Genomic DNA, 27928 nt, shown 5'->3' with positions numbered 1-27928 from the left:
GTTGAGAAGTAACTGTCTTCTGAAGGATGCACTGGAAGGAATGGTAAACGGAAGAAGAGTTCGGGACAGAAGAAGATATCAGATGTTAGACGACATTAAGATGTATGAATCATATGACGAAACAAAGAGGAAAGCAGAAATAGGAAAGACTGAAGAATGCTAGGTTTGCAGTGAAAGACCTACCCTTGGGCAGAACACTATGAATGAATGAATTGTTCTATATTTCCCATTGCCAAGAAACCCCTCTACCACTGCCTTAAAAACACGTCACGCCGTCAGTTCCATATTTGTTAACTTGCTTTCAAAAACCTCATCTTTTAAAATGTTCTTTATCTGTGGATCAACGAAAATACTTCTTTTAACTTTGTATATGTTAAAGTGGGAAATAACTCTTGTAATTAACAAAAACTACTGACTTCTCTATTCAATCCTTTGGCAAGCTCTTTCATTAATCCTAATTTTATGTGCCGAGGGAGCAGGAGAACATTTGTGGAATTCACAATTTGGTTATGATTCACATTGCCTTTATCAGGAATGAATTTCTGGCTAGTTTCCTAATGTTTACTTTCATAAAGTTTTGGAGTCCGCTTTTTATCTTCATCACCAATATTGCAACCAAAATAGTGTTAGTAAGCTGTTTTAGTAATTGTACAGATTTCTTTTTCTTTGGGACATTGACGTGAACGTGTCACAAATACAGCCTAACAAAAACTGTCTGGATGATTACGACACTGACGTCTGTAAACCCTCATCCATGTTGAGCACAGAAATAAAATCAGTGCACCGACTAACAATAAGGCACTACTAACTTGTTCAAGGAATAGTATCACAAGACTAATTCATCAAACCTAACCTCCAAACGAAAGTTTCATCCAAAACAATTTTAAAAGAACCAATAACATACTTATCAGTATATTTACATTTTAAAATAACACTTCTTTACAATCAAAACAATCTGGTACTTCCGCTCTACCCTGCCATCCCAGGCAAGTGACATTCGGTAATAAAGTTCTCGTACATGACACACACATAGATTTATCGATTAGGGAACCCACCAAGTAAAACCATTATGAAGTGAAAGAATTACATTTTAAACTTCGTATAAAGATTCTTTAGTATTCATTCTACAAAATATAAGTAGCCTACCACACCCTTAATATTTACAGTATTTATATTAATTTTACCATAATCGTGAATGGAATATAAATAAAAACCGAGACCTGATAAGTTAATTTTAACAACATATCCGGAATCAACATCATGAAAATTTACAAGAAAAAAAAAAAACCATTAGTTTTCCGAAGATAAAAATCATGTTCCCTAGTGTTGTTATTGATAAAAGTCTCTGCTTTTGAATACATTCGGCAAAGAGATGTACTACTTTATACATGAAAACAGAGACATTGGGTTCGCATATGCTACGACCACTGTAATAAATAATAATTTATGAACATATTCCTGATGAGAGGCGGCTCTTCAGGCACGTCTCTTAAGTTGTATTACTACACAAAATAAACGTTTAGCCTCCAGTGCTGGTGGCTTATGAAAATGAAAATGAAAGAATGCATGGATAGGGGAAACTCGGGGAATATGGGCAGTTAGATAATATGGGCAATGCTAAGTAAACGACCATATTTCCTGAACTTTGTGTCGCTCATAATACTTTCGCTGTGCTGTTCATAAACCTGAAACATCATGGCGCATAGTGGGAGGATTGCTGGTTGTGAACGTCGTAACATACAGCAACAGATCCTCAACTGTGGAGTAACGGTTAGCGCGTCTAGCCGCGAAACCAGATGGCCCGGGTTCGATTCCCGGTCGGGGCAAGTTACCTGGTTGGTTTTTTCCGGGGTCTTCTCTCAACCCAATATGAGCAAATGCTGGGTAACTTTCGGTGTTGGACCCCGGACTCATTCCACGGGCATTATCACCTTCATTTCATTCAGACGCTAAATAACCTAAGCTGTTGATAAAGCGTCGTAAAATAACCTACTAAAATAAAAATACTACAGCAACAAAAAGAAGTTAAGAAGGTACGTGTAAATCGTGAATATGTGCAAAAGGCTGTTTTATCAAATTGTGGATTGTTTCGTTAATGAACTATGGCTAAATGAATTATAATTTGAGTGATACCTGTGATCGGTATGCTACGTAGGTCCATACACAATATGTGTGCTCGAGGCGGGAACCTCGCTCAGTTTGGTTACTGAGCAGTGTCACCATATTTGGATATAATACACTATGGGCAGCCCAATTCCGGGTACTATGGGCAGCATTAAATATGATTTTTTTTAGAAAATGAATACTCTATGTTTTTCGTTTATTGATGAAGCACGAATCGTTGTCACGAGTTCGTTAGCAATCCGGAAAATATGGCCCGAGCTGTACACGCCGTGAAAAACGGAGAGTTGTAACCATTCGCAGACAGCAAAGACGTACGATATATCTCGGCAAACCTTGTAGCGGTATCGAAAACACGAAGTGGTCTGAATTTCTACTGCAGCCATAATGTGCTGTACTAATATTTCTTCATCGTCGGCTGAGGTGTTGTAAACAGATGTGTCAAGTCAGGTGAACATGTAGACCATCCTGTTGGTCTACCAAGTTCGATTCACCTTTCGCCAAAGGTTGCAGTCAGGTGATCTCTGACTTCAAGAGCAAACTATGCAGGCGCGTTATCGTGCTTCTACACTACTATACACTTGGCGATATTAAGTAACATGTAAAGGAAAGCAATATCACTCAAAAGAATAGAACGGGAAATTCAAATAATAGAGAATCCTTCATATGTCCTGCTTGTGGTGGTAATTACTATAAAGACAAACGAGGCGAGAAATGGGCGCAGTGTGGAGGAGGTTGTTCTTCATGGTATCACGAAGAGTGTGTTGATTTTGTTAGAGTTACTTTCTTGTGCAATTACTGCAACCATTAAAGTGTACCAAAAATTCAATGTTTCAATGATAAATTGAGCTCATATTAACGTTTCAATCAAAATGTAACTGGTTGTAAATTACTGATGTTTATTGTAAACCTTTTCTTCACAGAAAAAGCCCTGGAAACATTGCTCATATTACCTTTACAATTTAGGTAATACGGGCATTTGCAAGGTTTGAGTAAGGGCTGCATTAATTTCTTGTGACATATATTAAAATTAAAATAAGTGTGGCATTAGTTAGGAGATTCATCAGTTGTTTTCAAGTAAAATTTGGAGCAAGTAGACATTTGTATTTTTTAAGAAATTCACGGAAATAAGGTGCCCATATTTCCCGATTTTCCCCTATTCTTTACATGACAAAATGTGGGAATCTGAAACTCAATGGAATGCAACCAGGATATGAATGAACAATAAATCCCAATGAAAGGAGGGGAAATGAGAGAAGGAACAGATTAAAAGGCACGCCATTGGGCGTCCTTGCAATGGAATTTGGGGCTATGAGGAATAATCCAAGAGGGCTCCAAGTCTGTTGGCCACGTCTCACTACGTCTTCACAGGAACTTAGGAGGACGAAAATGGACGTAACATAATGGTTAGAGATAAAAATCATTACAAATCAAAGAGTGCCACTGAGAAAAGTTCAGTACCCGAAAAAAGTGTGAAGTACTACTCACTTGCATACTTTAACATCATTTTCTTACTACCACTCCATTTCAAGTCAGCCTTAATGCAAAACTCTGTTACAGCAAAGGACAAAAAGGGAGGGTACTTCAATTTAAGAAGAAAGTTTCCATGACTAAGTCAAGCAAAATTAAAACAGGGCAGTATCATTTGCCCTCAAATCTGCACAACCATGGGTAGTTTCAGTTGAAGGAAAAAATCACCGAACCATAAAAATTTGATGCGTTCAAAGATGTAGTCTCAAATGTCCTTCGATAATGGAAAATATGAGGTAATGGAGTGGTGAGCGACGGGTACGAGGAGAGATTCCATCAGGACATACCCAAAACTTGGAACCAAGCACGCCTGCTAACTACAGCATGCGCCAAAACAAACAGTAATGCCATTATCGCTCGGCCACTGCGCATGTTTGTCTAGCAACCAATTATTTGTTTACTGTCCAGAATGTTTAGGCATATTATTTTATATTCAGTATTGGGTTTAGTCCTAGATTACATATACCCAGATTGCTCTGCGTTATAGGCTTTGACGGTAACAACTTTTGTCAGGTTTACTATGCTGCTATCTAGTTGTTACATAAGGAGTCACGTCATAACTCCCATTTGAATTGCATTAGCGACAGTACTGCCATCTCGTCTTCATTTACGGCGGACGGGTGGCGATCCTGGCGGTTGTTCTCTTCAAAGTGCAACCGATTTTAACATAGGAATGATCAATCTATATGTGATCAGGGGTTTAGTGTAGCAATTCTGGTTGTCACAACCAAAGACGTTGGTGTCATTTACAAATTTCAAACCTCTCGCGTAGGTTCGCGCGACGCCATGTTTGGGGAGCACAAATGATTGTTTCTATAAAACATTCGGAGTTTAGAAAATACCATTGTGTATATAGGCGTTTTTTAGCGGACATCCAACTGCACTGTAATATAAATAAACTCATTTACCGGTACGTATTTTCTAACGTATAAGTAAGTATAAATACTGTAACTAAGCATTGCTTTAAATATAAAAGCTTTATATTCCTCATAAATAGACTTATTAGTTTATTTCTTTTTTCCAATGACCGAAAACATGGGATGTTTTTACTTATGTTATTTTATGTACGTTAGAAAATAAGTAAATAACTTATTTAAGTTATATTACAAAGAGGGGGATGTCCGCTAAAAAAATGGCTATATACTCAATGGTATTTTCCAAACACATAACGCACTTTAATAATAATTCTCAGTGTTTTGAGACTCAGAGGTGATATGACTCTTTAGAACTTTCAACTACAGATATTCATTGCAGTTCCCTCATTCTTACATCATTCTCAATGACAATATTGTGAAAATGTGATTGTTCGCATTGCTGGCTTTGTTGTTAACATTAAGAAAATATGGTGTAATAAATCTAGAGATTCAATTTATGGTACATATTAGCAGTAAACAAAATATCTTTTCTTTTTCTTTAACGAAAGAATAATCGGAGTCTTATCATATCATCATTTGAGATTATAGAAATATGCCGCTTAAGTGAAAGAGCGATTATACAGATGTTGAGAGAGAATATGTATGTATGTATGTATTTATTTACAATGCAAGTGGGCATGCACCCGGTGACAGTGGTATGCACAATATAAACAATACACAATACAATTATACAATACACAATAGGCCTACAATTTTATGCACAATATAATTTAACACAATAATAATAAAAACATTACAACCTACATTATTATGTATAGGCCCTACATAAGTTTCAATAGTCTTTCACTTTACTCTCATCTCACTCACTGTAGTGGCACTATGACGCATTTCACTGACACTATAGAACACATTTTATTGACGCTATAAATTATCACTGATCGGAACTATTCACTGCACTGTAAAACCATAACTTCACTAACTCACCTCGTTTCACTGATACAACAGTTCAAATAAGTTATGACCATGACCATATGGCCATACAGTATCGTGTTTGTTAGAAGAATTAATCGTTTAATATGTTACTTAATTGAAATTGTATCAAATAATTAAAATGCGATCATTTTGGTCCAGAGAGCACTCATTTGGTGCAATGACAATTCCTTTAACATGTTTCTTATTTGTTATTACATGCAACCATAGTTTCATGAAGATTGACATATCATTTAGTTTTAATGTGTAAACTTTATATTACTTGCTATATGTTTCCATTGAATTATGGTAATAACTTAATTTTAACCATTGTTTTCTAAGTCTTCAGTAAATGGCGCTTGGCCCATCATCGTTCTGAACCCTTCAAATAATTTAAATAGTGATACAGCATAAACAGTGATGTGTAATTATATTTCTTTCTTTCGAAAATGTAAGAATTCACGATCTCCTATGTACCATTGCCATGGAATGAATAAATGTGTTTTTTCTTCCTGCTCAAAAATTTTATATTTTGCACATAGGAATTACTGCAGGAACAACAACGCTACAATCTAAGGCGGCGGTGAAAATGTATTGTATTGTTATTTTAAAAGTCTATCAGTCCTATCAAAATTTTGCATAGAATAAAACTTATCGGAAATAATTTTTAAAGAAACTTTTGTTATGTAACATTTTTCACAAAAAAGCAATAATAAGCGAGATATTTCGATTTAATTCAGGCCCCGTTAAATGAAGTATTTTGAATGCCATATAGCCTAAAATCTAAATTACAACGAACTTAATTTATATTTCAATTTTCATCGAAATCCGTTCAGCCATTATCGCGTGAAAAGGTAACAAACATCCAGACAGACAGACAGACAAACAGACATACAAACAAAAATTTCAAAAAAGCGGATTTTCGGTCTCAGGATGAATAATTATACATGTTAACACCAATTATTTTTGGAAAAGCGAAAATTACCAGAAAATGTTCGGTTACATATTTATTATTAGTATATATTATATTATACTAATATTATATTATATTATATAAAAAGTGCGTTGATAACGAATATACTCCGATAAGTAAGTTTTTAATTTGTTGTGGGGGCTCTTGAATCTCAGAAGCAACAACTTTTACAACAGCGCAACATAATCTGCTTGGCTCATTACCCATTTTTTTTGCATTGCATTTATTGCATATATAGCCTATTTTATGTATTTTAACACGATTCAATTGAGCATAGTTAAAATTCGAATTATAAAATAATGGATTGCTAAGCTAACGTACTATTACTGCATACTAAAGCAATACACTCTCGTTGTTCGTTAATTCTCTGAGATTAAAATGAGTGTGTACATAAATATTATTTTAAGAAATACAGAAAACGGATGTACAAAATAGCCTATCAAATTTTCTGTGCATAAGAAGCTATTTTAATCTTACCTGTCCTCGATTTACTCAGAAGTTACTGTAATAAAATTATAGCATTATGTCCATCTAGAGAAACTACACTTTCCAATGGTGAAATAATAATTATATACAAATCGGTTAATTTAGCTTCCGATATTACTTCATACTAGAGATGGGAACGATATATCGGTTTTTACGAAATACCGATATTTTCGTTTTGATATATCGATATCGAAATTTTGATTCAATATATCGTATAATATATCGGTTTTCTCATAAATTTATCGTTTTTTTTTATATTTGTTTTTGTTTTTGTGGAATTATTATGAACAACAAAATCCACACAAGTTAACTCCGATAATTCCCTGAGAGATGGGGTTAATGAAAGTGGGCAGTTACATTGTGCAATCTTGAAATATTCAATCCAATCAATGCCTTTCTCTGATTGGCTGATCTAGTATTCGCATTCAAACTATTTAATATGCAGTACCAAATTCAAAATCCAACGTGTGCGAACGTGAGACTGAGACGGGAGGTCTATCTACTACTGTTTTAGTATTAATTTCTTCAAGGCAGGAGCAACTGCCACTCTGAAAAGGAACTGTTTGACTTCAAAACTTTTAATTACATGTTTTTAAATGTTAAGAGAAACAAGGATGTAATACCGGTTTGAGATTTGTTTACGGCTAGGATTTCTATGCACAACCTAGTACTGACATTGTTTTCTTATTATAGCCTATATGTTGGTAGATAACAATTTTATCCCCATAATCACCATCATCATTATCACCATCACCACCACCACCACTGAGATTCTGAATATTGGAGTTTAACAATAACTTGCAATGGGAACTTAGTATAGAAGGTTTGTATCAAATCAATTGTGAAGTTTGTTAAAACTTGTAACATTCTAAGTACTGTTTACTTATATTTAAAAATGAATACAAGAACTGTTTACTGACATTTAAAAATGATTACGTTGTTATCTCGATTGAATCCTATATAAAATTAGAATAATTGAATCGTGGATTGGAAAAAACTGATGGGGATCCTAAAGAAAATTGGAGTGGATTGGAAAGAGAGAAGGCTTTTCAATAACCTACAAATGAAACGAGTCAAAGGAGAAAAAATGCAGAAGCAAGTGAAATAGGAAGAAGATCACAACAAGGATACAAGGATACCCTGTTCAACATCTACTTGGAGGATTTAGTGAAGAACTGTTTTCAGAACATGGGAGGAGTGATAGTAGGAGGAAGAAGAATAAAGTGTTTAAGGTTTGCTGATATGGCGTTGTAAGATAATACTAAAGGATAAGCTACTGGAGCTAAATGACAGCTGTGAGCAATATGGACTGAAGATAATTGTCAACAAGACGCAAACCATGGTCATAGAAAGAAAAGTAAAGAAGGTAGACTTGTGATTTCTAAATGAGGCAGTAGAGCAAGTGGACAGATTCAAATACTTGGGGTGTACTATAAGCAGTAACATGAACTGCTGCCAAGAAGTCAAAAGGAGAATAGCAATGGCAAATGAAGCTTTCAATAGAAGAAGGAGCAACTTCTGCGGACCTCTGGAGAAAGAACTAAGGAAGAGATTAGTGAAGTGCTTTGTGAGGAGTGTAGCATTGTATGGGACAGAAACATGGATATTAGGGGAAGTCCGTGTAACTTGGACCAGTGTGTAACTTGATCCACCGATGCAATCACTATTTCCAGGATAGTTTGCAAAGTACTTTATACACCGCTTTGAACCTTCTATAGGGAAGACCAGGTAACTTGATACCCTAAGGGTGAAACCTAACCATTTTTCCCCCATTACTACAAATGCTAGTGGATTATGGTGATTTTCTAGTTTGAAGGTTGAATTTTCTTTTGCCAACTTCGTTTCGAATTTCGGTACTGACAAATACTATAAATGGTAGTGATTTTGTAACCGGTATGTTGGCAGCTGAGGCAAATATCGACAATATTTGCCGGTACTGGAGTTCCATGAAATTAAAATTGTACTAGATTTCTCAGCCGGTTACTGGAAGATAGTGAAATTCGAACTTATTAATAATTAATTAATATTAGTATTAATATTAATACATAATAGTTATTTTATGTGTTGCGTTGTGGTTATAATTCAAGAATAGTCAGATAAGTACGAATGAATATAATATACTTGGGCGTGATAATGCACGTGGGTAATGGATAGAAATATTATTCCAAATTTTAATGAATTTCTTTCGTGTTTAGATTTTTATTACTATGTCAAAAAAATGAAATAGTGTTGCAGTGACTCCTCCAAGGAAGAAAATGTGTGGCATTCAGAGTACGCTTCAGAAATCTGTAGTTCACGTGTATAATGAGTTGAAGAAAGAAGATAATGAAGAAGGAATTATGCTAACGGAGACAGCAATTACAACCAGAATAGGACAATTATTAGGAGTAAGTATTCTTAAGCATACATTTCAAAGTGGTATTCAGTTTTAGGAGTTTGCACTAATAATTTCATGATTGTGGTCAAACAAAACAAATTTTTAGGTTAGGCCTACATGTTTAATCAAGTCAGTGATTTTCATATTGCCAAACTAAATACATTTAAGATACTGTAATACTGCAGTAGGTATAGCTTAAATACATTTACAAATTAGACGAACAAGTAATCAAACAGCACGAAAGTAAATTTCCAGTTTTCTCTTTTGGTATTAAATTAACCGTTCAGATCACAATTTACATGCCACATCGGCCGAAGAAAATACAAGTCATATTGTAATTATTAACTTGATATTGCAGGAAATATTACATGAATGTTGGCCTGTTATGGTGCTTAAAAATAATTCAGTTTTATATAATAACTATATAACATACTGGTTATTTGTAAGAAGTCGTCGCTGAACGATTCACATCGTTTATAGTTCACTTCTAGGGTATTGTTACACAACAAGATGGATGCACTGAACGATTCACATCATTTATAGTTCACTTCTGTGAACGATTCCATTTTCTATTGTTACACAACGCACTAAACCTGGAGTAATTTAAGCTTATTAATCAAATAAATAATTCTACTTACTGTTTTTTATATGCTCACCTGTATGTAATTTCTATTTTATACATATTTCATTGTTATTTTCCATCCGAAGATCATTAAGAACGCTGAATATTACTTAATATCTCCTATCTTTCTTCAAATAGTGTTTATATGCCATGTTAATTTTCATTTGTTTTCATAAGTTAACAATGATGCACATTGGGAGCAACTTATAAGAAATTATTTTCCTACACAATCCACGCTATATTCACGTTGTTTTGGAATTATTAATCGAAGATGGTTTGCTTATTGTTTATTACATGCACATTTGTATGTAATTTCTATTCCATACTGTTTTTTTTCTATCCCCCGATCATTAAGAACGGTGAATATTGTTCATGCTTGTTTCTTGTATTTCTTAAAATAATGTTATGTGGCATGTTAGTTTTTATTTGTCGTTATTTACGTAAAAATGATGCGCCAAAAAATAAAAAAATAATAATAATTTCGTACTCACTCCACATCCTATGTATTCACATTTGTTTTTCAGTAATTTATTAAAGAATGTACCGGTATTTAAAAGACTAATAATTTAGAAACATGTTACATAAATCATCCTTGTGCCAAAAGAGAATGCTCCCTGGACCAAACTGTCGTATTTTGCAGTGGTCGTCAGTACTCGCTGAAATGGGTAATAATAATATAATAAAATAATGTTGTACGTAGCATTTAAAAACATGTTACATAAATCATCCTTGTGCCATAAGAGAATGCTCCCTGGACCAAATTATCGTATTTTGCAGTGGTCGTCAGTACTCGCTGAAATGGGTAATAATATAATATAATTGTTTTGCACGTAGCAAGCGGGGTATTGGGGCTTCAAGCCCTGATGATGATCCTACGTGTAGCACATGATGTAAAAAGCGGGGTATCGGGGCTACAAGCCTCTATGATGATCCGACGTGTAGCACATGATGTAAAAAGCAGGGTATCGGGGCTCCAAGCCCCGATGATGATCCGATGTGTAGCACATGATGTAAAAAGCGGGGTATCGGGCAGCCCCGATGATGATCCGACGTGTAACACATGACGTAGAAAGCGGGGTATCGGGGCTGCAAGCCCCGATGATGATCCGACGTGTAACACATGACGTAGAAAGCGGGGTATCGGGGCTGCAAGCCCCGATGATGATCCGACATGTAGCACATGATGAAAAAAGTGGGGTATCGGGGCTGTAAGCCCCGATGACGATCTGACGTGTAGCACATGATGGAAAAAGCGGGGTATCGGGGCTGCAAGCCCCGATGATGATCCGACATGTAGCACATGATGAAAAAAGCGGGGTATCGGGGCTGCAAGCCCCGATGATGATCTGACTTGTAGCACATGATGAAAAAAAGCGGGGTGTCGGGCACTCAAAAGTGCCTTTTCGAAAGCATGGTGATGCGCATTTGACAAACGCAGTGTACTTACTTTCTAATAATCCCTTTTTATTTTTCGTTATTTACGTAAAAATGATGCGCCAAAAAATAATAATTTCGTACTCACTCCACTTCCTATATTCACATTTGTTTTTCAGTGATTTATTAAAGAATGTACCGGTATTTAAAAGACTAATCATTTAGAAACATGTTACATAAATCATCCTTGTGCCAAAAGAGAATACTCCCTGGACCAAATTATCGTATTTTGCAGTGGTCGTCAGTACTCGCTGAAATGGGTAATAATATAATAATATAATGTAATTATGTTGTACGTAGCAAGATCGATTATTCAAGAGTAACAAGAGGATAAGAGTATTTTAAAGATTTATATCGTTCACTAGATGAGTTGATTCAACTAACCTGGAAATAATGTGAATCGTTCAGCGACGACTTCTTGTAAATAACCAACATACTCTATAAAGCATAGGAACGTTGACTCTGGCTGAATAATTTATTCATGACTGGTCTAAGTAATATTAAATATGGTGTTTCTTCAGAAAAGCTACCCCACCCAAAGTACTTCTTAAGATATAACACTCGAGAGGACGAGGACGCACTACTGGAAACTAACCATTTCTCTTCGTCCTGGACCTCTCGCATGTTATATTGGTAATTAGTAACAAGTTTGAGGGAGGGACTACAACAATGCATTAGAATATACAGGTAAGTGTCAAAGGATTTTTGTGCTGAAAGTATTTGTGGCTGTGCACTAAAACCACGTGTTCATCACTATGTAAATATCACAGAAATCAATTAAACAAAATAAAATTATGCCTTCTTTGGTGTAGCTTTTCTGGAGAATTACCTAAATATTAGCCTACTTAAACCTATCGTAGACCCAACCTAACATGTTGATCATTTTCTATTCATATAGCTGTAAATGTTGGTATTATGCATGAATTTTATGATATAACAATTTTTAGAAGTATTATGTTATTGTTTGTTATTACAGCTTGGCTTAACTACAGCCACGAAAGTGATAAATTCACACAAGGGGACCCCACTCGTGACACCAGGAAAACATAGACTACGTAAACATCCAGTGACTGATGCTGATGATTTTACGAAAGATGCAATTGCGAGATTTATTTATGACAAGTTACATAAAGGTAGGGAAGTTACAGGAATTATTGTGTTGATTTATGCAATGTAATTCTGATATTAGTCATAGGCCTATGTATAAAAATATGGCATAATTTTCATTTACTGTTACAGGGGAAGTACTAACAGCAGCAAAAGTTCTGGAACATATGAATGATGATTATGAAACATATTTATTTAGAGTATCCTTATCATCGGTGAAAAAAATTTTGAAAGAGATGAAATTTCTATGGAGCAAAGGGGATCCTTATACACATGTATGAGAAAGTGATGTTATTCGTTTTTAAGAGAATATATAAGAAATGTGGAGCGTGAGAACCCTAAACCGGTAGTATTCTTGGATGAGACTTGGATTTTTATGAATGGTAAATTTCAATGTATTGTGAGACATTGAGTGATTGAATTTTTTACTAACAAATAGGTTAACACTTACGTGGAATATGAAATTGCAATTAATATAGGCTACTAGTAATGAATTCAGGTGGGAACAACATGTTTAGCAATTAATAGTTTCATATAATAACTAGAGGTTAGTTATAAAATTCTTGAACGGTTTTCCTGTCTTTAAAATTTTTGTGTCTCTTAGAGTGTCAATGTGAATTGCTTTTCTCTCTCTGTTTTTTTAAGTAGGATCACCCACTTATTCATGAAATAAACCAGGTGAAGTTTCCAGTGACATGAATGGTGTTATTCATAGACCAACAAATGAGGGTGGAAGATTAGATGCCGGAACGAAAGGTGGATTTATACTCGGTAAGTTATATTGATTTATATTTTACATAAATTTGGCAAGAGTAATTTTTTAAATCAGGGTACAAAAATATAAAAATTGGTGACTAAATAAAAACGTGGGAAAGCCTTTCACCAAAGAGGATCTCATGTCATGTTATGTTATGTTTTATTTTCTTTATTTAAATGCTGTGAATTCATGTGACGTAATTATATGCCCAGGTATAATTTTTATTGCAGGTGCTGATTTAATTTTTTCATGCAATTGAAAGAAAAGTCAGGACTACCATAGTGCCCTGTAGTTGAGAAGTGGGTGCAAACACAGTTGTTGACCTGAGAACATTAGGGCAATGCGTTATTGTCATGGATAGTGCTGCATATCATAGCAGACTTGTGAAAAATCAGCCAACAACAAAATGGAGGAAAGAACAGCTACTGGTGATTGCAACTGAATATAATAGATTTGTTGTACTAAATGATAAGAGTTGATGGTGTGAAATCACCTTTTGATATTACATTGCAATATTAATTTCCATACTTTACAATCATTATTATTATTATTATTATTATTATTATTATTATTATCTACTACTACTACTACTACTACTACTACTACTACTACTACTACTACTTATAGATGCTACTTTTTTCTTTCAGGTGAAATTGAATCTACATAAGAATCCTAAAACAACAGAGCCTTGCCAATTACTGTTCTGAAGCGGCCTTGTCTTATGTGTTGTGTCTATATACAATTAATTCTTTCAGTTTTTTTCCCCTTTAATGTAATGAAGTTGTTGGTTGATTGATACCAAGTGTTCAGCAGTTGATGTCATTTGTTATCTTGCACTCCAATATTTAACCAGATGATTGAAAGCTGTGTAAAGTTAAACAGTCAAGATAATGATCCATATCTTCATTGAGATTTCAGAAATGGCATGGGGAGATTCTGAAATATCAGTTCTTTGTAAATATTTGAGACAATCATGGCCTGTGATAATATGAGTACTGCCACTGTAGATTTTCATAGAAGTTCAGTTATTAAATTAGGTGTATTATTTTTACTATGTATTGTACTATATTTTTGTTTCGCTTAATTGATGAATTATATATGCTGTAAATTGAATAGTAGACTGTAGGTCTATAGCTTAACTGATGAATTGTATGTGCTGTAAATTAAATAGTAGGCTGTATACCACAAGTGATGAATTGTTTATGCTTGTAATGTGAAGTAATTTGCATGATATTTATTATCAGTTTCTGTATATTTCAACTGATTGAATTGTTTATACTTTTAAATTGAATTAACTTGCTTGCTATGTATTATATTTTATAGCTTAACTGATGAATAATTGTTTAGGTTTGTCAATTTAATAATCTGAGTGCCATGTACTTCATATTTTTAGTGGAGCCACCAATGTAGCTTAGTCGGTAGACTCGTTGGCGTGCAAATTCAGAGCTGCACTCGAGGGTAGTTTGGATCCCCCATTTGGTCTGATTAGTTGGTTTCTTCTGAGGATTTTCCTCCATCGTGGAGCTGACGCCGGATGGCCTATTGCAATTTTTTCATTTGCTTTAGAATCATTCCGATTTTTGTTACCACATTGTCATGTTCTGATCTTGTTATTCTTTTAACAGTGTGGTAAGATGCAGGTATAGATAACCTTACAGTAATTTTGCTACCTTTCAGCTACCTCATTACCTCCCACTCCATAAAGTTCATGGATCCACGGAAGTACCAGTCGTCGATGTAATTCGACCATTTTGCTTAAAATATTAAAACACTGTAAAATATTGAGATTTCATGCTGTTACGTCCATTACTGCAGCAAGAACATCTGATTTTGAATCTGATAGTATGACAGCCTTCTCAGATTTATGAAGTCGATACTGGAGATTTTGTAAGCTTAAAAGTGTATCTAAATTTTCACTATCAAAATTAGTCAGTGTTTGAAGTTAGTTAGTCAGTTAGTTAGTTAGTGGCGTTTAAAAAGGGCGCGTCAGCTACTATGGCTATTTGCGCCCTTATCTAAAATCTTTCACTAAACACAAACACAACACAATAACCAGAATGTTTAAAAAGCTAAAAAGCGTTGTCACGGTTAAAATGGGCCAAACAAGTGTTTGAATATAATTCCCTGTAAAAGGGAATATACTGGTATTGTACTACAACACCACTACATCTATGGCTTGGTAAAGAGGATCCATCTATAAAAAATACTGTCTGTAGTCACTCACTGACCAGATCATTTATCGTTTCTAATGATTTTTAAAATGTCTGGAGAAGTATCACATTTCTTAACATCATCTGTTAAAGTTAACTTATATACTATTCATTTTCAAATAACTTGGGATTGTGTTTTATTAGTAAAGTTTCCCTTAATTGAGCAAGTTTGAGTTCTCCAAGTAGAGTCAAAAAGTCTGTTGGGATTTTGGCTCAGTTTATTAATATTTGTGGACTGTGATTTTTTGTTCTAGACAACCATATTATCTGCAAATGATGAGATTATCATAAGATCTATTTCTTTAGTTAGACCATCGACATTAATATTGGAAAATGTATTCCTGAAAACAACAATGTGGGAAGCCCAGATGAATCTGTCTCTATTTACATATTTGTGACAATGAATCAAATAATCAAGTCACTGACCCAGTGTAACACTTTATCATGGACACCCTAAGTTTGCAATTTCTTAAGTGATTTATATCTACAGAGCCATATGATCCTTGAAAATAAATTAAAATTGTTAAGTTGTTTTGTTTTCTGTTTAAAATATCTTTAATATCTTGACTAAAATTTAAAATCTGTCCATTTGTTGAATGCAATTCTCTAAAGTCAACCCAATAAAATGAAAGTTAGTTACTAGATTCCAGGAACCAATTCAATCTATGAAATCATCTCTTCCATAATTTTGGCTATCATACTAGTAAGTGGTATCTGTCGATAACTCGAAAAGATATTAGTTGAATAATTGCTTTTCAAAATTGATGTTATGATAGATTTTCTCCAGACAGATATTGTATTTTAGATGAGATTACAAGATAAAAGTAGTGAGTTTGCTTGTTTGCCAACATGTTTAAGAAAATCAGCATGTGTATTGTCTGGACTTGGAGATGTTTTGGGTCTTATGTTATTAAATTAATAGTAATATTCAGTTCTTGATTAAATATTGTTATATAAAGTAGATAGTAGATTTAATATTTCTTTCAGTTTTTCCTTAATAGTCTGACGTACACAGATAAAACTAACAACCACACCACCAACTAATCTAATAGAAATTAAAATATAATTAAATGTAGAAAAAGTAATTAAAATTATAAATACACGTAATAAACCATAACCCCCTAATTTCAACAATATACTATTTTATTCCCTTTTACAGCTTGTAGATAATTATTAATTATAGTTATTACTTATTAGCATAATATTTATTGAACTTATTGGCTATTTCACTTCGTTTGAAAGATGTTATTGTGTACAAAAAGCATTTTTTGATGATCGTTTCATGCTGTATGTTGTGTATAAATCTATGATTTCTGGCCATCTGTTCTGTGTAATCCATCTTTTGTATAGAATTAATAAAATATTCTTTTGGTAGTAATTATTTTATTAATTGAGTATTTAATTTTCACCAGCTCACATTTCTTGAATCATTTGCTTTTTCTTATTTAAATTTAGAACACAAGAGCCAAAAAGAGACTTCACAGTTATGTATCATACATTTTTTCAATGACAGACGTGGAGTTGCAGAAATAATAAGTGTAAGTGTAGCATTATTAAGCAATTTACAAACAAATGAAATCTTTAAAAAGGTATCTAGAAGTGAAATTACTTATGGCTTTTAAGGACCAAAATAATTTTTGTAAGTTGATTTATTATTATTTCAGTTTTAGCCTAGTTGTATTATCCATTTCCTTACTAATTTCAAAAGATAATGAGAAGTTCATTCGAATTCCAACCAAAAGTCAATTGGTTATTAATTTATCTACCTTTAGGAAGTACAGTATATGTACGCTGGAATCTTTGAAGTGAAGTGACAATAATGTAATTGGTCTTGGAACAGATTTGATTCTTGAATATTATATACTATACTTTGTTGTATATTTACGTCTAGTAACCTATTAATGCTAATACTAATAATAATGTAAAGGAATAAAAGAATAGAACATAGCAATACATTTCTCATTATTATTGAAACTATTTAGAATAACCTTCCAACATTAAGGTAAAGTACGGTGAGTAAAGAAATCATTCAGTACATAGGATCGTGATTTTACTACATGTGGTGATATCTGGTAACAGTTGGCAACACTGACAAGGCGGAAATATTTGCTGTTTGGGAACTGAACTTACGTGATACTCACTATACATGGTAGGAAACTGTCCATAAATCTCATTATGCAGGGTTGGCTTGACGCGGTCATAACGGTGTCGAACATTCTGTCCCCAAATTCTTCAAATCTCTTCACAATAGTTTGACAGCGTGTTGTGCGAAGACGTTTAGAAATACAAGACTGCCTTATACATACGAAGAAATACCAGTGTTTGAGGTAAGTTGAGTGAAATTTATATCAATGTTTGTAAAGTAGTTTTTACATAAATAATTTTTAAGTGTTTCTTTTACAATGCGTGTAAATTGAACCATCACAAAGCGTGTAACTTGAGCCAATGCTAAAATGTACCAACCCTTACAATATAACAAATTTAGAAGATAAAATTGTCCATTATGTCTTCACTAGTGTGAATTTCCAAAAATCAGAGGTCAGTGGATGAAAATTTTGTAAGGATATATAATTATAATATTATTTATATAATATTATAAAACATTACTTTAGTTTATTTCAATGTTAATAATATTTTATTTCTTAAATTATGTAATAAAACTTCGTTTCATTTGGTGGGTCGACAATTACAACTTTTTAACGAATTCTGCTTTCGCCATTACTTTACAGATGACTACAAGACAGGCAAGAAAAGCGAAGGGAGTGTATGGGAAGTGGAAAGAAGAAAATCTGCAACTCGCTTTAATTGCAATATCGGAAGGGGTTGGCGTCAATGAGGCTGCACGAAGTTATAATATACCTAGTGCCACCCTTAAAAGATACAACAAAAGGAAGGATGCTAAAATTAGATAGCCCGGTCACCCACTTGACTTGCCACAAGAGGTGGAAAATGATCTTGTGACACATCTTCTGCAGCTAGAAAAAAATGTTCTATGGGTAAATACATTACAGCAAAATGTATATTAGGGCCTACATTAGGCCTACAAATTAATTCAATCAAACTTAATATAGGCCTAATACTTAATTTGCTTATTCTTTAATTTCAGATTGACACGGAGAAGTGTTATGCAATTAGCATACAAGATTGCAGAGAAGAATAAACTGGCCACTCGGTTCAACAAGGAAACGAAGTCTGCCGGCAAAGAATGGTTTTCCGGCTTTAAGAAGCGCCATCCCAAACTTAGCCTTAGGCAGCCAGAAGCCACATCACTTGCCAGGGCTTCAGGATTCAACAGGGTTGTAGTCGGCAAGTTCTTCGACACATTGGAACAACTTGTCGACCAACACAAATTAACTGCTGCCAAAATATTCAACATGGACGAGACATCCCACACTGTCGTTCAACGCCAAGAGAAGATTCTGGCACAGAGGGGAAAACATCAGGTTGCAGCCATTTCTTCGTGTGAGCGAGGTCAGAATGTGACAGGAGTGTACGCCATGAGTGCGAGTGGCTTCTTTTTACCTCCTATGCTGATTTACGCTAGGAAAAAAATGATGGAGTCTCTCACATTTGGAGCACCTCCTAACACCATCTTCCGCAGTCAGGATAAGGGATGGATGGATTCTGACACATTCTGTGAATGGATTAGGCACTTCATTAGAACTGTCAAACCCAGCTCTCAGGAGAAAGTACTCTTGATTTTAGATGGTCACAGTAGCCATACGCAATCGCTCAAAGCGATTGAGATCTGCCGTCAGTACGGTGTGATTATGTTATCTCTACCGTCGCACTGCACGCACCGTCTCCAACCACTGGACGTGTCGTTCTTCAAACCTCTGAACACATTCATGTCAGCTGCCATATCAACGAAGATGAGGGAACTTCCAGGACAGCGGCTGAATGTCCAGCATATTGCCTCACTGGTGGGAGTGGCATTCCCCAGAGCAGCAAATATGCAGATTGCAATGAATGGCTTCAGGCACACTGGTCTTTGGCCTGTCGACCGAAATGTGTTTTCAGAGGCTGATTTCGCGCCTTCTTTGGTGACCGATCGGCCTTTGAATGGTGAGCCATCAGCATCAGCATCTCGGGCAGCAGAAGAAGTGGAAGGAGCAACAGCAGCATCAGCAGAGAAAAAGATGGGAGACAATGTGGAGCTACATTCTGGTCTCACAGAATATGTGTCAGTGAAGGAAATAAGCCCTTTGCCTTCGTCTTCAAAATCTGGACAGAGAAATTCCGGAACGAGATACAATGCATCTGGCGTGGTGCTGACCGCTACGCCACACAAGAATGCTCTGCAGCAACAATCAGATGGAAAGGCCGCAAAGAAGAGAAAATTATTTGATTTGAAAGTTAAGGTGACATCCAAAACCCGCTGTGTTATTTGTGGTGAAAGTGAGAACAAAGACTGGATTCAGTGTAATCGGTGTGGAAAATGGGCCCACGAAGAATGTGCAACAATTACAGATGAACTGTTTTATTACTGTTGTATGTGAAATCATTGCTTGACACAAATTTTTGTCTGAATAAACAACATTATAGGAGTTAAATGTGTTTAATATGCCTGGTCCAAGTTACACGATCCTCTGGTTCATATTACACGACCCTGGCTCAAGTTACACGGCTTCGAAATTTTGATTAAATTTTATTTTTGAAGTATCAGAATTAAAATTAGTGAAGTCTTATTCTACTTAGGGATTTATTATGGCAATCTACCATCATAAAAAATTCAGGGACATTTTTCTCAATATGATAAGTGAGTTACGGCCATTCAAAGTTAGGTGGTCCAATATACACGGTCCTCCCCTACTAAGGGCCTGTACTACGATCGCCTGTTAAAGCTCCAGATTCGTAAAGTCCAGTTTAGCAATCTCGAAGTTAAATATTTTGTTCTGTACTACCAGCGGATTTTAACTGCAGGATTGTTATCCGGAAGATATAGTAACATTTTTATTACGTTGGCAATGAAGTTACTGAAAATGTAGTGAAATTTATTGCGTTGGTATACCTTTCCCCGCGTATTTCATGTTTATGTTCCGTGTTTATATGGTACTATTTATTTTGAGGTTTTATTGTAAGCATTATTGTTATTATTTATTATAATGCTGAAACTCCAGCCAAGAAAATAACAGAGTGAAGAACAGAAAATTACACATACTATATGAAGAAACTTTACATGGAAGCAAAAGGTAAGATTTTAAAGGTTATGTTTCTTTTCGAATAGTAATAATTCCTTCAATATGATAGTATTTTGGTTTTAATTAGTAGGCCTAAAGAGGACGCGTGCGGGTTCCAGCAAAAGTGCGTTTTTCTCCATAATCATTGTTTTATTCATGTGTGACTGCACAAGAAGTGTAGGTGGCAATTATTTTTGTATTGTAATTAATATTAAGTGTGCTTTCAGTTTGTTGTATAGCCTACATTATTAGTGAATAGGGCCTATTTCGGTAATTTTTTTAGAAATAGTGTACTCACGGCTTCAAATCATGGGTCGAAGGCATAGTAACTCGTTTAAAAAGAAAAGTTCACTGATACTGATAATAATGAATGATGTTTTTGGCCTGGGATTTCTAACCAACATTAGTACAGCAAGGTACACTGTTCCTAGCAAATTACCAATATTTCAGCATGTTAGGCCTACGTATTTTACTGTTAGTAAATGGGCGGATATTTTGTATTAGGCCTATAATACCATTCGATCACAGATAGGGCCTAACATTATTTTTTAAAAGAACAGCATGAGGTGGAGAGACGTTTCCACTAAAATGCAATATCTGTTGCTGCTACCAGTTCGACTATAATCACTCACTGTAATGCACATTCAGCACCTCGTAAAATAACACAGAAACAGAAGATATTAAGTTTTTTCCAAAGTTTCTATGTACAGTATAGTCATATGTTTGATATTGTACTGACAATCGTCCAGTAAAAGCTCTTGCTTATTTAGGTATAGAAACTTAGATAAGGGAAAAAGAGAAATACAGTATATTTTCTAATGTTGTAGGTTGCATATGGAATTAACCTAGTTTTACTTCCTTTTTAGTAATATAGAATGAAGCATGGGAAGAATATAGTAACATCAGCACAAATACAAGGACCTGAAAACAGCTGAGAAGCAAATTTGAATTCTTGGAAAAGAACACAAAGAAAATTGCTGCTGCAGAGAGACAATGCAGGCTACAAACAATTGGAGCCCCTCCAACTGAAGCAAAACCAAATCCAAACTTACCCAAGGTAAGTGATTTAATTCTCCTATCAATTGAGTGATTTCTCAGTGATTTTCATTCATATTCAATGCATAAGTTCACTTATATGTTAATTTATACAATTATTACATAATAAGCAGAGGAAATTGTATAACACAAGTTGGAATTCTTTTTATTTATTTGTTTATTTATTCATTCACTCATTTATTTATTTACTTACTTTTGTTACAGCCGAAGTAGTAACTAAACCAAGTTCCACTGATACCAGTGCAGCTAATAACACGAATGAGGTTAGTGTGTAAGGAATTAAGAGTCAGAAGAAGAGATGATGAGCTTTAGAGATAAAAAAAATATTAGATTCTTGAAAATTGTTATACAAATTTAATTTAATGTCGGTATTACATTATAATACTATTATTTCATTTTTATTTACAGTACCATTCAGGTTCACAGTGCAATTCTTTAGTTTTTGAAGTGAAACTGGACATCCCAACAATATCTCCAGGTAATTTGATTTATACTACAAAACGTTCTTTCACATTCTACGTACGATGCTTACTTTTCCAATCCGAAATAGCTGTAACATGTAAACACATTTTCAGCCAACATGTTGAAAATAAAACTAACACACATACTATATGAAATCTGCAGCAAGCAGTAGATAAATTAGATGCAAAAGTTAAAAAAAAATGTTAAAATATAAATTGTACATAATGATGAAATGGTCACAAGAAATGGATGTCATAAAAACTAAACATCATTGTATTATAATATTACGTGGGATTTGAGTAGGAATTTGAAATTTATAAATGTAGGCCTAAAAATAGAAAGCACACTAAACTGAAGAATTTATTTTGAGATTTCTCTGTAATGGGTTTGTAATTAGATTAGGCCACATTATGTTAAGTTGTATTTCAATTTTACCGTGAGGATTCTCACTTTGAAACTTGTGAATGATTTCTTGTGTACAGAAAAACGGAAAAATATTTTTTCATAAGGTAAAACAGAAACTGACTACACTCTATTTACAATAGAACTATTTGCTTGGTTTTCTCTCTCTCTTTTTTATTGCAGCTTCACTTTCTTATTGTTAAAAATGAGTTTGGATTAATAGCACGTTAGAAAATACAATACTGTTACAGCTGCTGACTTTGAAGTGTCCACACATTTATGATAAAACATCATCTTTCTCCAGAATTAAATATCTTAAGAATTAATTCCACTCTTAAAATATTACAGAGTCAGCTGGTGCAGCAGATGAAGGTCTTCCACTGTACGGGTATTTACACAGTGTAATGAAAGTAAGTTTTAAGTGAAATTACTGGTTTATTCAGTGTAGGTAGTGTAGGCTAAACTCAGAAAGATCTGAATATAAGCATATATCCCTCTCTTAAATATTTCAGCTGATAATGGGATAATAGCTGATCGAGTTACACCCCAAGGATGCTTTAAGAAAAAAGAAAGAAAGAAAAAGCAAGCCTCTGAGGAATGCATTAGCCACATTGAAAAATCTTTCTCCATCTGTGAACTGTAAGTTTAATGTTGACTTAATTTTACTTGAGATGTTAGAAATTCATGAACTTCAGTACTATTACAGTGATTTCTTTAAAAAATACATTAGTTGAAAGTTGGATGCTAACATTATAACATAGAATGATTTGAAATAAAAGTAAGTCATATCCTCATGTTTGCAAGGAGATGGGGTTTGGAATATCAAAAGTAAGATTTGGAGTTTTTACATTACTTTTTCCTCCTCTTTAATGGGTGGTCTATCTACAAAGACATCTTCAATTAGTGGCAGAAAGTAAATGCTACAATAATCACCCATTCTTTATGTTTTAACAAAAAATATGTTTAATTTTGTTGACCAGATTTGTTTGACCTGGATGACTGGGAGATTACTTCTTCTTATCCTTCTAATGGAGTGATAATCTCTTGCAGCTGTTCTTGATCCCTGTGGTCTCTGGCCTCTGCTTTATCTGCTAGTCTTCAGGATTAGGTTCGAGTCAGGTGATAATTATTAGCTAATCTAAGGTTTCTGGTTGGGTTCGGGTCTGGTTCAGATCAGGCCGAGATGGGCCGGGCCTAAGAATTATGGCCCGTGCAGATCTCTAACAAATGGGGCTTATAGCTGAAGTTGGCTCTGCCACAGTTTTCCAAGTTTTGTGTATTTGCATATGTATTTGTGTTGTGTTTAATTACAGTTACTATGTACTCTTATGTATTAGCCTGTATATTATTAATTTGTAAATATGACATGTACCATAGCATATATAATGAGACAGTGGATGTAATAAATGATTATGCTTATTGTGTCTTCTGAAAAATGTCGTGTTTTGTTCACACAAAATAAATAAATAAATTTTAAATTTAATTGCAGCTATAGTGCATCTCTCTTGTTTTAAGTACACATTCACAGAGTACCTGAATACAATTGAAGCGTCAGCTGGAACAAAGTTGTAAGTTACAAAATTTTCATTCGGTGTGTTTCCGTGTAATAATGTTCTATGTCATGTTACCTTGCTATACTCCTTGGCTTGCAACTGTCCATCAATGCAGTACGTGAAATTTGTCCACTCAAAAGTTTGCTACCCTCATAAGAACAAAGTTGTACGCATATACACATTTTTGCAGCTCCTGTAAATTTTACCAAATATAACTTATAACGTTGTTCCAGCCGACGCTTCAATTAATGTGCCTCTTGAAAAATGTTGTTTTACCATATTTTGCTTATGTAAAATAAATTTGAATTGCAGATACAGTGCATTTTTATTGTTTTAAATAGCCTACAGTGTACCTGGTCATAATTTTTAAAATGTATTTATCAAACCTTTGCGTTTGAATCATCTTAGCCTGTTAAGACATCACTGTGAGGGATCCAAGCAATAAAATATATATAAAAAGTAACGATATGAATATGTTTGCATACATGAATCACTAGGCCTAGCGTGAATGAAACAGCTCCCTTGCAAAACATAAATGCCAATTCCAAAACTTTCAGGAAATGAAGAAAAACTTTCACGTCTAAAATTCAATAAATTGTTACAGTTTGTTAAATAATAATACTGTATATAGCAAGCATATCTTAAGTCTGATTAGTGAAATATGCTAGGCCTACTCCTACTGGTGAGCTATATATGCAAGGAAGGAGAAGGGAACTTGCCACCCTACCACATTATCTCCTGATAGTTGTCTCATGAGTGATGCCTTATTGGTATTCCAATCTATCTTCGGAGAGTTGACTAAACAACTAACAGACACAAAATGAAACAGTTCTAGGAAAACTTTAATCAAGACCTATAATATATACATAAAACCTGTATTAAAATACTATTCAGAAGTATTCGTAACAGCATCAAAAAGAGACAGAATCCCTTGGGGGGGGGGGGGGAAATAAGCCTTGCACTTAATTACTGGAGCAAATAAAACTACTCCCAATGAAGCATTAAAAGTCATCACTTCAATTAAACCAAGCAGCAAGTGCAGCACTAGCTCGATTGACAACAGTTCCTGCTGTAACTTCGTGGACCCCACAAAAATCTCCTACTGTTGTCAATGTTCTCCCAGTGGCATAGAATCTCAATACCAGTAGTAGTTGGTCCATTGGAGGTAAGGCATTATTTCTGGAAAAATATATAAACAATGAGATTTGGTTACAACTTTACCGGTAAATCTTTACAATAGCGTTACCAAAAGAAGGCAAGGACTCCCTACAGGATAGCCTGTAAGAGAGAGGTTTGGATGTAGTTTTGACATTTTTTTTTTAGACAATTGTAAATATATGCAAATCATACTAACCTGTCACTAACTCGATCTTACGAAAACTTGTCTTTTCCCTTTAATTAGTAAGGAAACACAGTAATGAAATGAATGTGTTGCCCTTCCCTGCCGCCTACCCTTCTATCTCGATAGAGCGATCCCGCCTACCCGTACCTCTCCACCGCACTCCACTTTCACAGCAACTTTCCACCTTTATTTGGGAAATTGGTGTCGGCACTCAATTTTTCTTTCGTTTATGGTACATATGACTTGACTAGAAGCCAAATATGTGAATACATTTGTATCTTGAAGTGGTAACGCAATTGTGAAGAAATGGTAATTTACCATATAAAGGATTTTGATATATTATATACTGCTATTATTTTTTATATAGTATTTTGAAACTGTTATTATTGTAGGTTGCCCTATATTATTATATCAATCACCTTCATATCTTGTAAGGGCAACAGAACACCTGCATGAAGCAACATTCTAACCTCATTTCTACTGTATTACAGGTTACTGTACTTCAAAGTAATTATTATAGTGCTATTATATACAAAATATTGATGTAATACCTACAGAAATAGTGTAGCTTATTATTAACTGTGTACTTACGAGCTGTGTCTTGTTTCAGTTGATAATTGATTTCATGTAGTAGGTTTCGTTATTCGAAACTGTCTAAAAAATTTCTCGTCATCCCATTCTTCAAAATTATTTGGACGCAGCCTAATTCGTAGAGATGGGTAAAAAATAACACAACAGTTATTTTGGAACTGTTCCGGTCTCGGAACTGTTGCAAAAATGAACAGTAGGTCGGAACCTCCTGTTCCGAAATAACAGTGTTCCGACTCCGAGCTGCTCACTTGCCCAGCTGTTGCGAGCTCGCAGTACCGCGTTGCACAAGGTATGTTCCGACTCCCTCGGAACTGTTGCAAAAATGAACAGTAGGTCGGAACCTCCTGTTCCGAAATAACAGTGTTCCGACTCCGAGGTGCTCACTTGCCTAGCTGTTGCGGGCTCGCAGTACCGCGTTGCACAAGGTATGTTCCGACTCCGAGATAACAGTCGGAACGTCGGAGCTTGTTCCGATGAACCAACGACAGCAGCAGTTACACTGTTCTCGTTGTTCTTTATGTTGTACTTGGAACTTCGTTGGATGTAGTTGGTATTTGAAACTCTCACGTGGTTGGAGGGGGGCGCATGGAAATTGAAATCCTTGCGGTGGCGCGAACTTTAATATCAACATTTGTAAGACTGGCCAATCATCTGTAATGTTATAGTAAGTATTTAATAATCTGTAATATTCATTCCCGCTTTATGGTTTATTTCACCATTAGTTGACTAATTCTGTTTTATAAACATTCTACAAAGTCATAAAGTACGCATACTATTATTAATTCATTGATCAGCTGATTCTATACAAAGGTTAAAGTCGTAAATGGTAATGAGTGGTTTAGTTACAATGTCTGTATGTCGTTTGTTGAGGTTAAGTCTGACAAGCACAAGTTTTTGTGCTATCTTCTCTGTTATCAAAGAACGACAAAAATGTTGTAGCATTATTTGTTGGAAACTACCCATATAAGTACTGATTTGGAGAGCGATGTTTAATGCGAAGTTTAAATTACACTTTGGTAAAGATGCGATTCCAACATTTTACTAACCCACTGCGGGGTTTCCAGGTTTCTGTACTGCCAATATATATCTTTTTTATTTATGAAATTGTAATATTTATTATTATTATTATTATTATTATTATTATTATTATTATTATTATTATTATTATTATTATTATAACTGTGCATTAAGAAAAGTAAAAATAAAAATTAATTATTTTTTTTTTATTATGTAAGAGAGAGAACAGAAATTACATACCATATGTTTTAAATGTTATGTTATTTTTTTTAGTTGGCTACCATGTCTTTATAACTTTATGTACGAAAACAAAGTGTTGTATTCTGTCCTTGTAGTCAACAGCTGTGTAATTACTAACATTAAGCTTTTGAGTTCTGTCCGCATGCACAGCAATTTTCCAAAATCGATTCGAATGTGCATTGCAGTGCCATCTATAGATAAGAATGTGTACTATGTCATGCCTATGAGTGCTCCAGTGTGAGCTGCATGGTGTTATTTGTCTATGGTGAAGAGGGAGGGTACTGTACCGTTCGTTTGAACGACTCAACGACTCCGACTCATCACCACTGGTGACTGTTATTTCGGAACTGTTATTTGGAACATAGTATTTTTTCGGAACCGGAACCGTCGGAACTGTTCTGGGAAAAGAACAACTTCGCCCATCACTACTAATTCGTTTTGCTGTTCTGATATAACGAAGTATCTGCTCCAGAACTTATCATCAGAATCAGTATCAAAATTAAATTGATCCTTCAAATCACCAGCTGTACGACGTGCAGCCATCTTGATTTCAACACCGAGTTCCAACCTCCGGATAACGCCAATCTGCTACTCTGCCTCTCGGATTGCTAATCTGGAAGTTTA

The 27928-nt window shown here is 34.7% G+C and overlaps 2 protein-coding genes and 1 long non-coding RNA gene across 5 annotated transcripts in view; 1 reads left to right on the top strand and 2 right to left on the bottom strand.

Moving 5' to 3' along the window:
- Window positions 1-27928, bottom strand: part of Gprk1 (G protein-coupled receptor kinase 1) — an 881497-nt gene that overhangs the window by 283084 nt on the left and 570485 nt on the right. The gene's annotated exons all lie outside the window — the stretch shown is intronic.
- On the top strand, window positions 8826-17076 carry LOC138713570 (uncharacterized). Of its 3 annotated transcripts, XM_069845741.1 has the most exons (6): window positions 8826-9341; window positions 12364-12520; window positions 12627-12769; window positions 13143-13265; window positions 13482-13679; window positions 13899-17076. In XM_069845741.1, the coding sequence occupies exons 1-4, from the start codon at window positions 9210-9212 to the stop codon at window positions 13191-13193; spliced, it is 483 nt and encodes a 160-aa protein (XP_069701842.1). In that variant the 5' UTR covers window positions 8826-9209; the 3' UTR covers window positions 13194-13265; window positions 13482-13679; window positions 13899-17076. The 3 variants fall into 3 exon arrangements, 1 of the variants encoding a protein (XP_069701842.1); XR_011335924.1 differs by lacking the exons at window positions 8826-9341; window positions 12364-12520 and having other exon boundaries at window positions 12759-12877; window positions 13140-13265; window positions 13899-17072; XR_011335925.1 differs by lacking the exons at window positions 8826-9341; window positions 12364-12520; window positions 12627-12769 and adding an exon at window positions 12774-12877 and having other exon boundaries at window positions 13899-17073.
- LOC138713569 (uncharacterized) lies at window positions 24943-27240 on the bottom strand. Its single transcript, XR_011335923.1, has 2 exons — window positions 26048-27240; window positions 24943-25293 (listed from the first exon to the last, which is right to left on the bottom strand). It is a non-coding gene; the product is annotated as an uncharacterized lncRNA (long non-coding RNA).

The sequence above is a fragment of the Periplaneta americana genome, chromosome 14, assembly GCF_040183065.1.
Source record: "Periplaneta americana isolate PAMFEO1 chromosome 14, P.americana_PAMFEO1_priV1, whole genome shotgun sequence".
NCBI classification, from domain to species: domain Eukaryota; kingdom Metazoa; phylum Arthropoda; class Insecta; order Blattodea; family Blattidae; genus Periplaneta; species Periplaneta americana.
Note: the sequence above shows the minus strand (reverse complement) of the source record. Positions and strands in the feature narration are given on the sequence as shown.

What these genes read in the sequence shown, in the direction of transcription:
- LOC138713570 (XM_069845741.1), top strand. Translation starts at nt 9,210, where the DNA reads ATGTGTGGCATTCAGAGTACGCTTCAGAAATCTGTAGTTCACGTGTAT. An exon ending in TTATGACAAGTTACATAAAG is followed by an intron (nt 12,521 to 12,626) that starts GTAGGGAAGTTA and finishes TTACTGTTACAG; the next exon opens with GGGAAGTACTAACAGCAGCA. An exon ending in AAGGGGATCCTTATACACAT is followed by an intron (nt 12,770 to 13,142) that starts GTATGAGAAAGT and finishes TTTTTTAAGTAG; the next exon opens with GATCACCCACTTATTCATGA.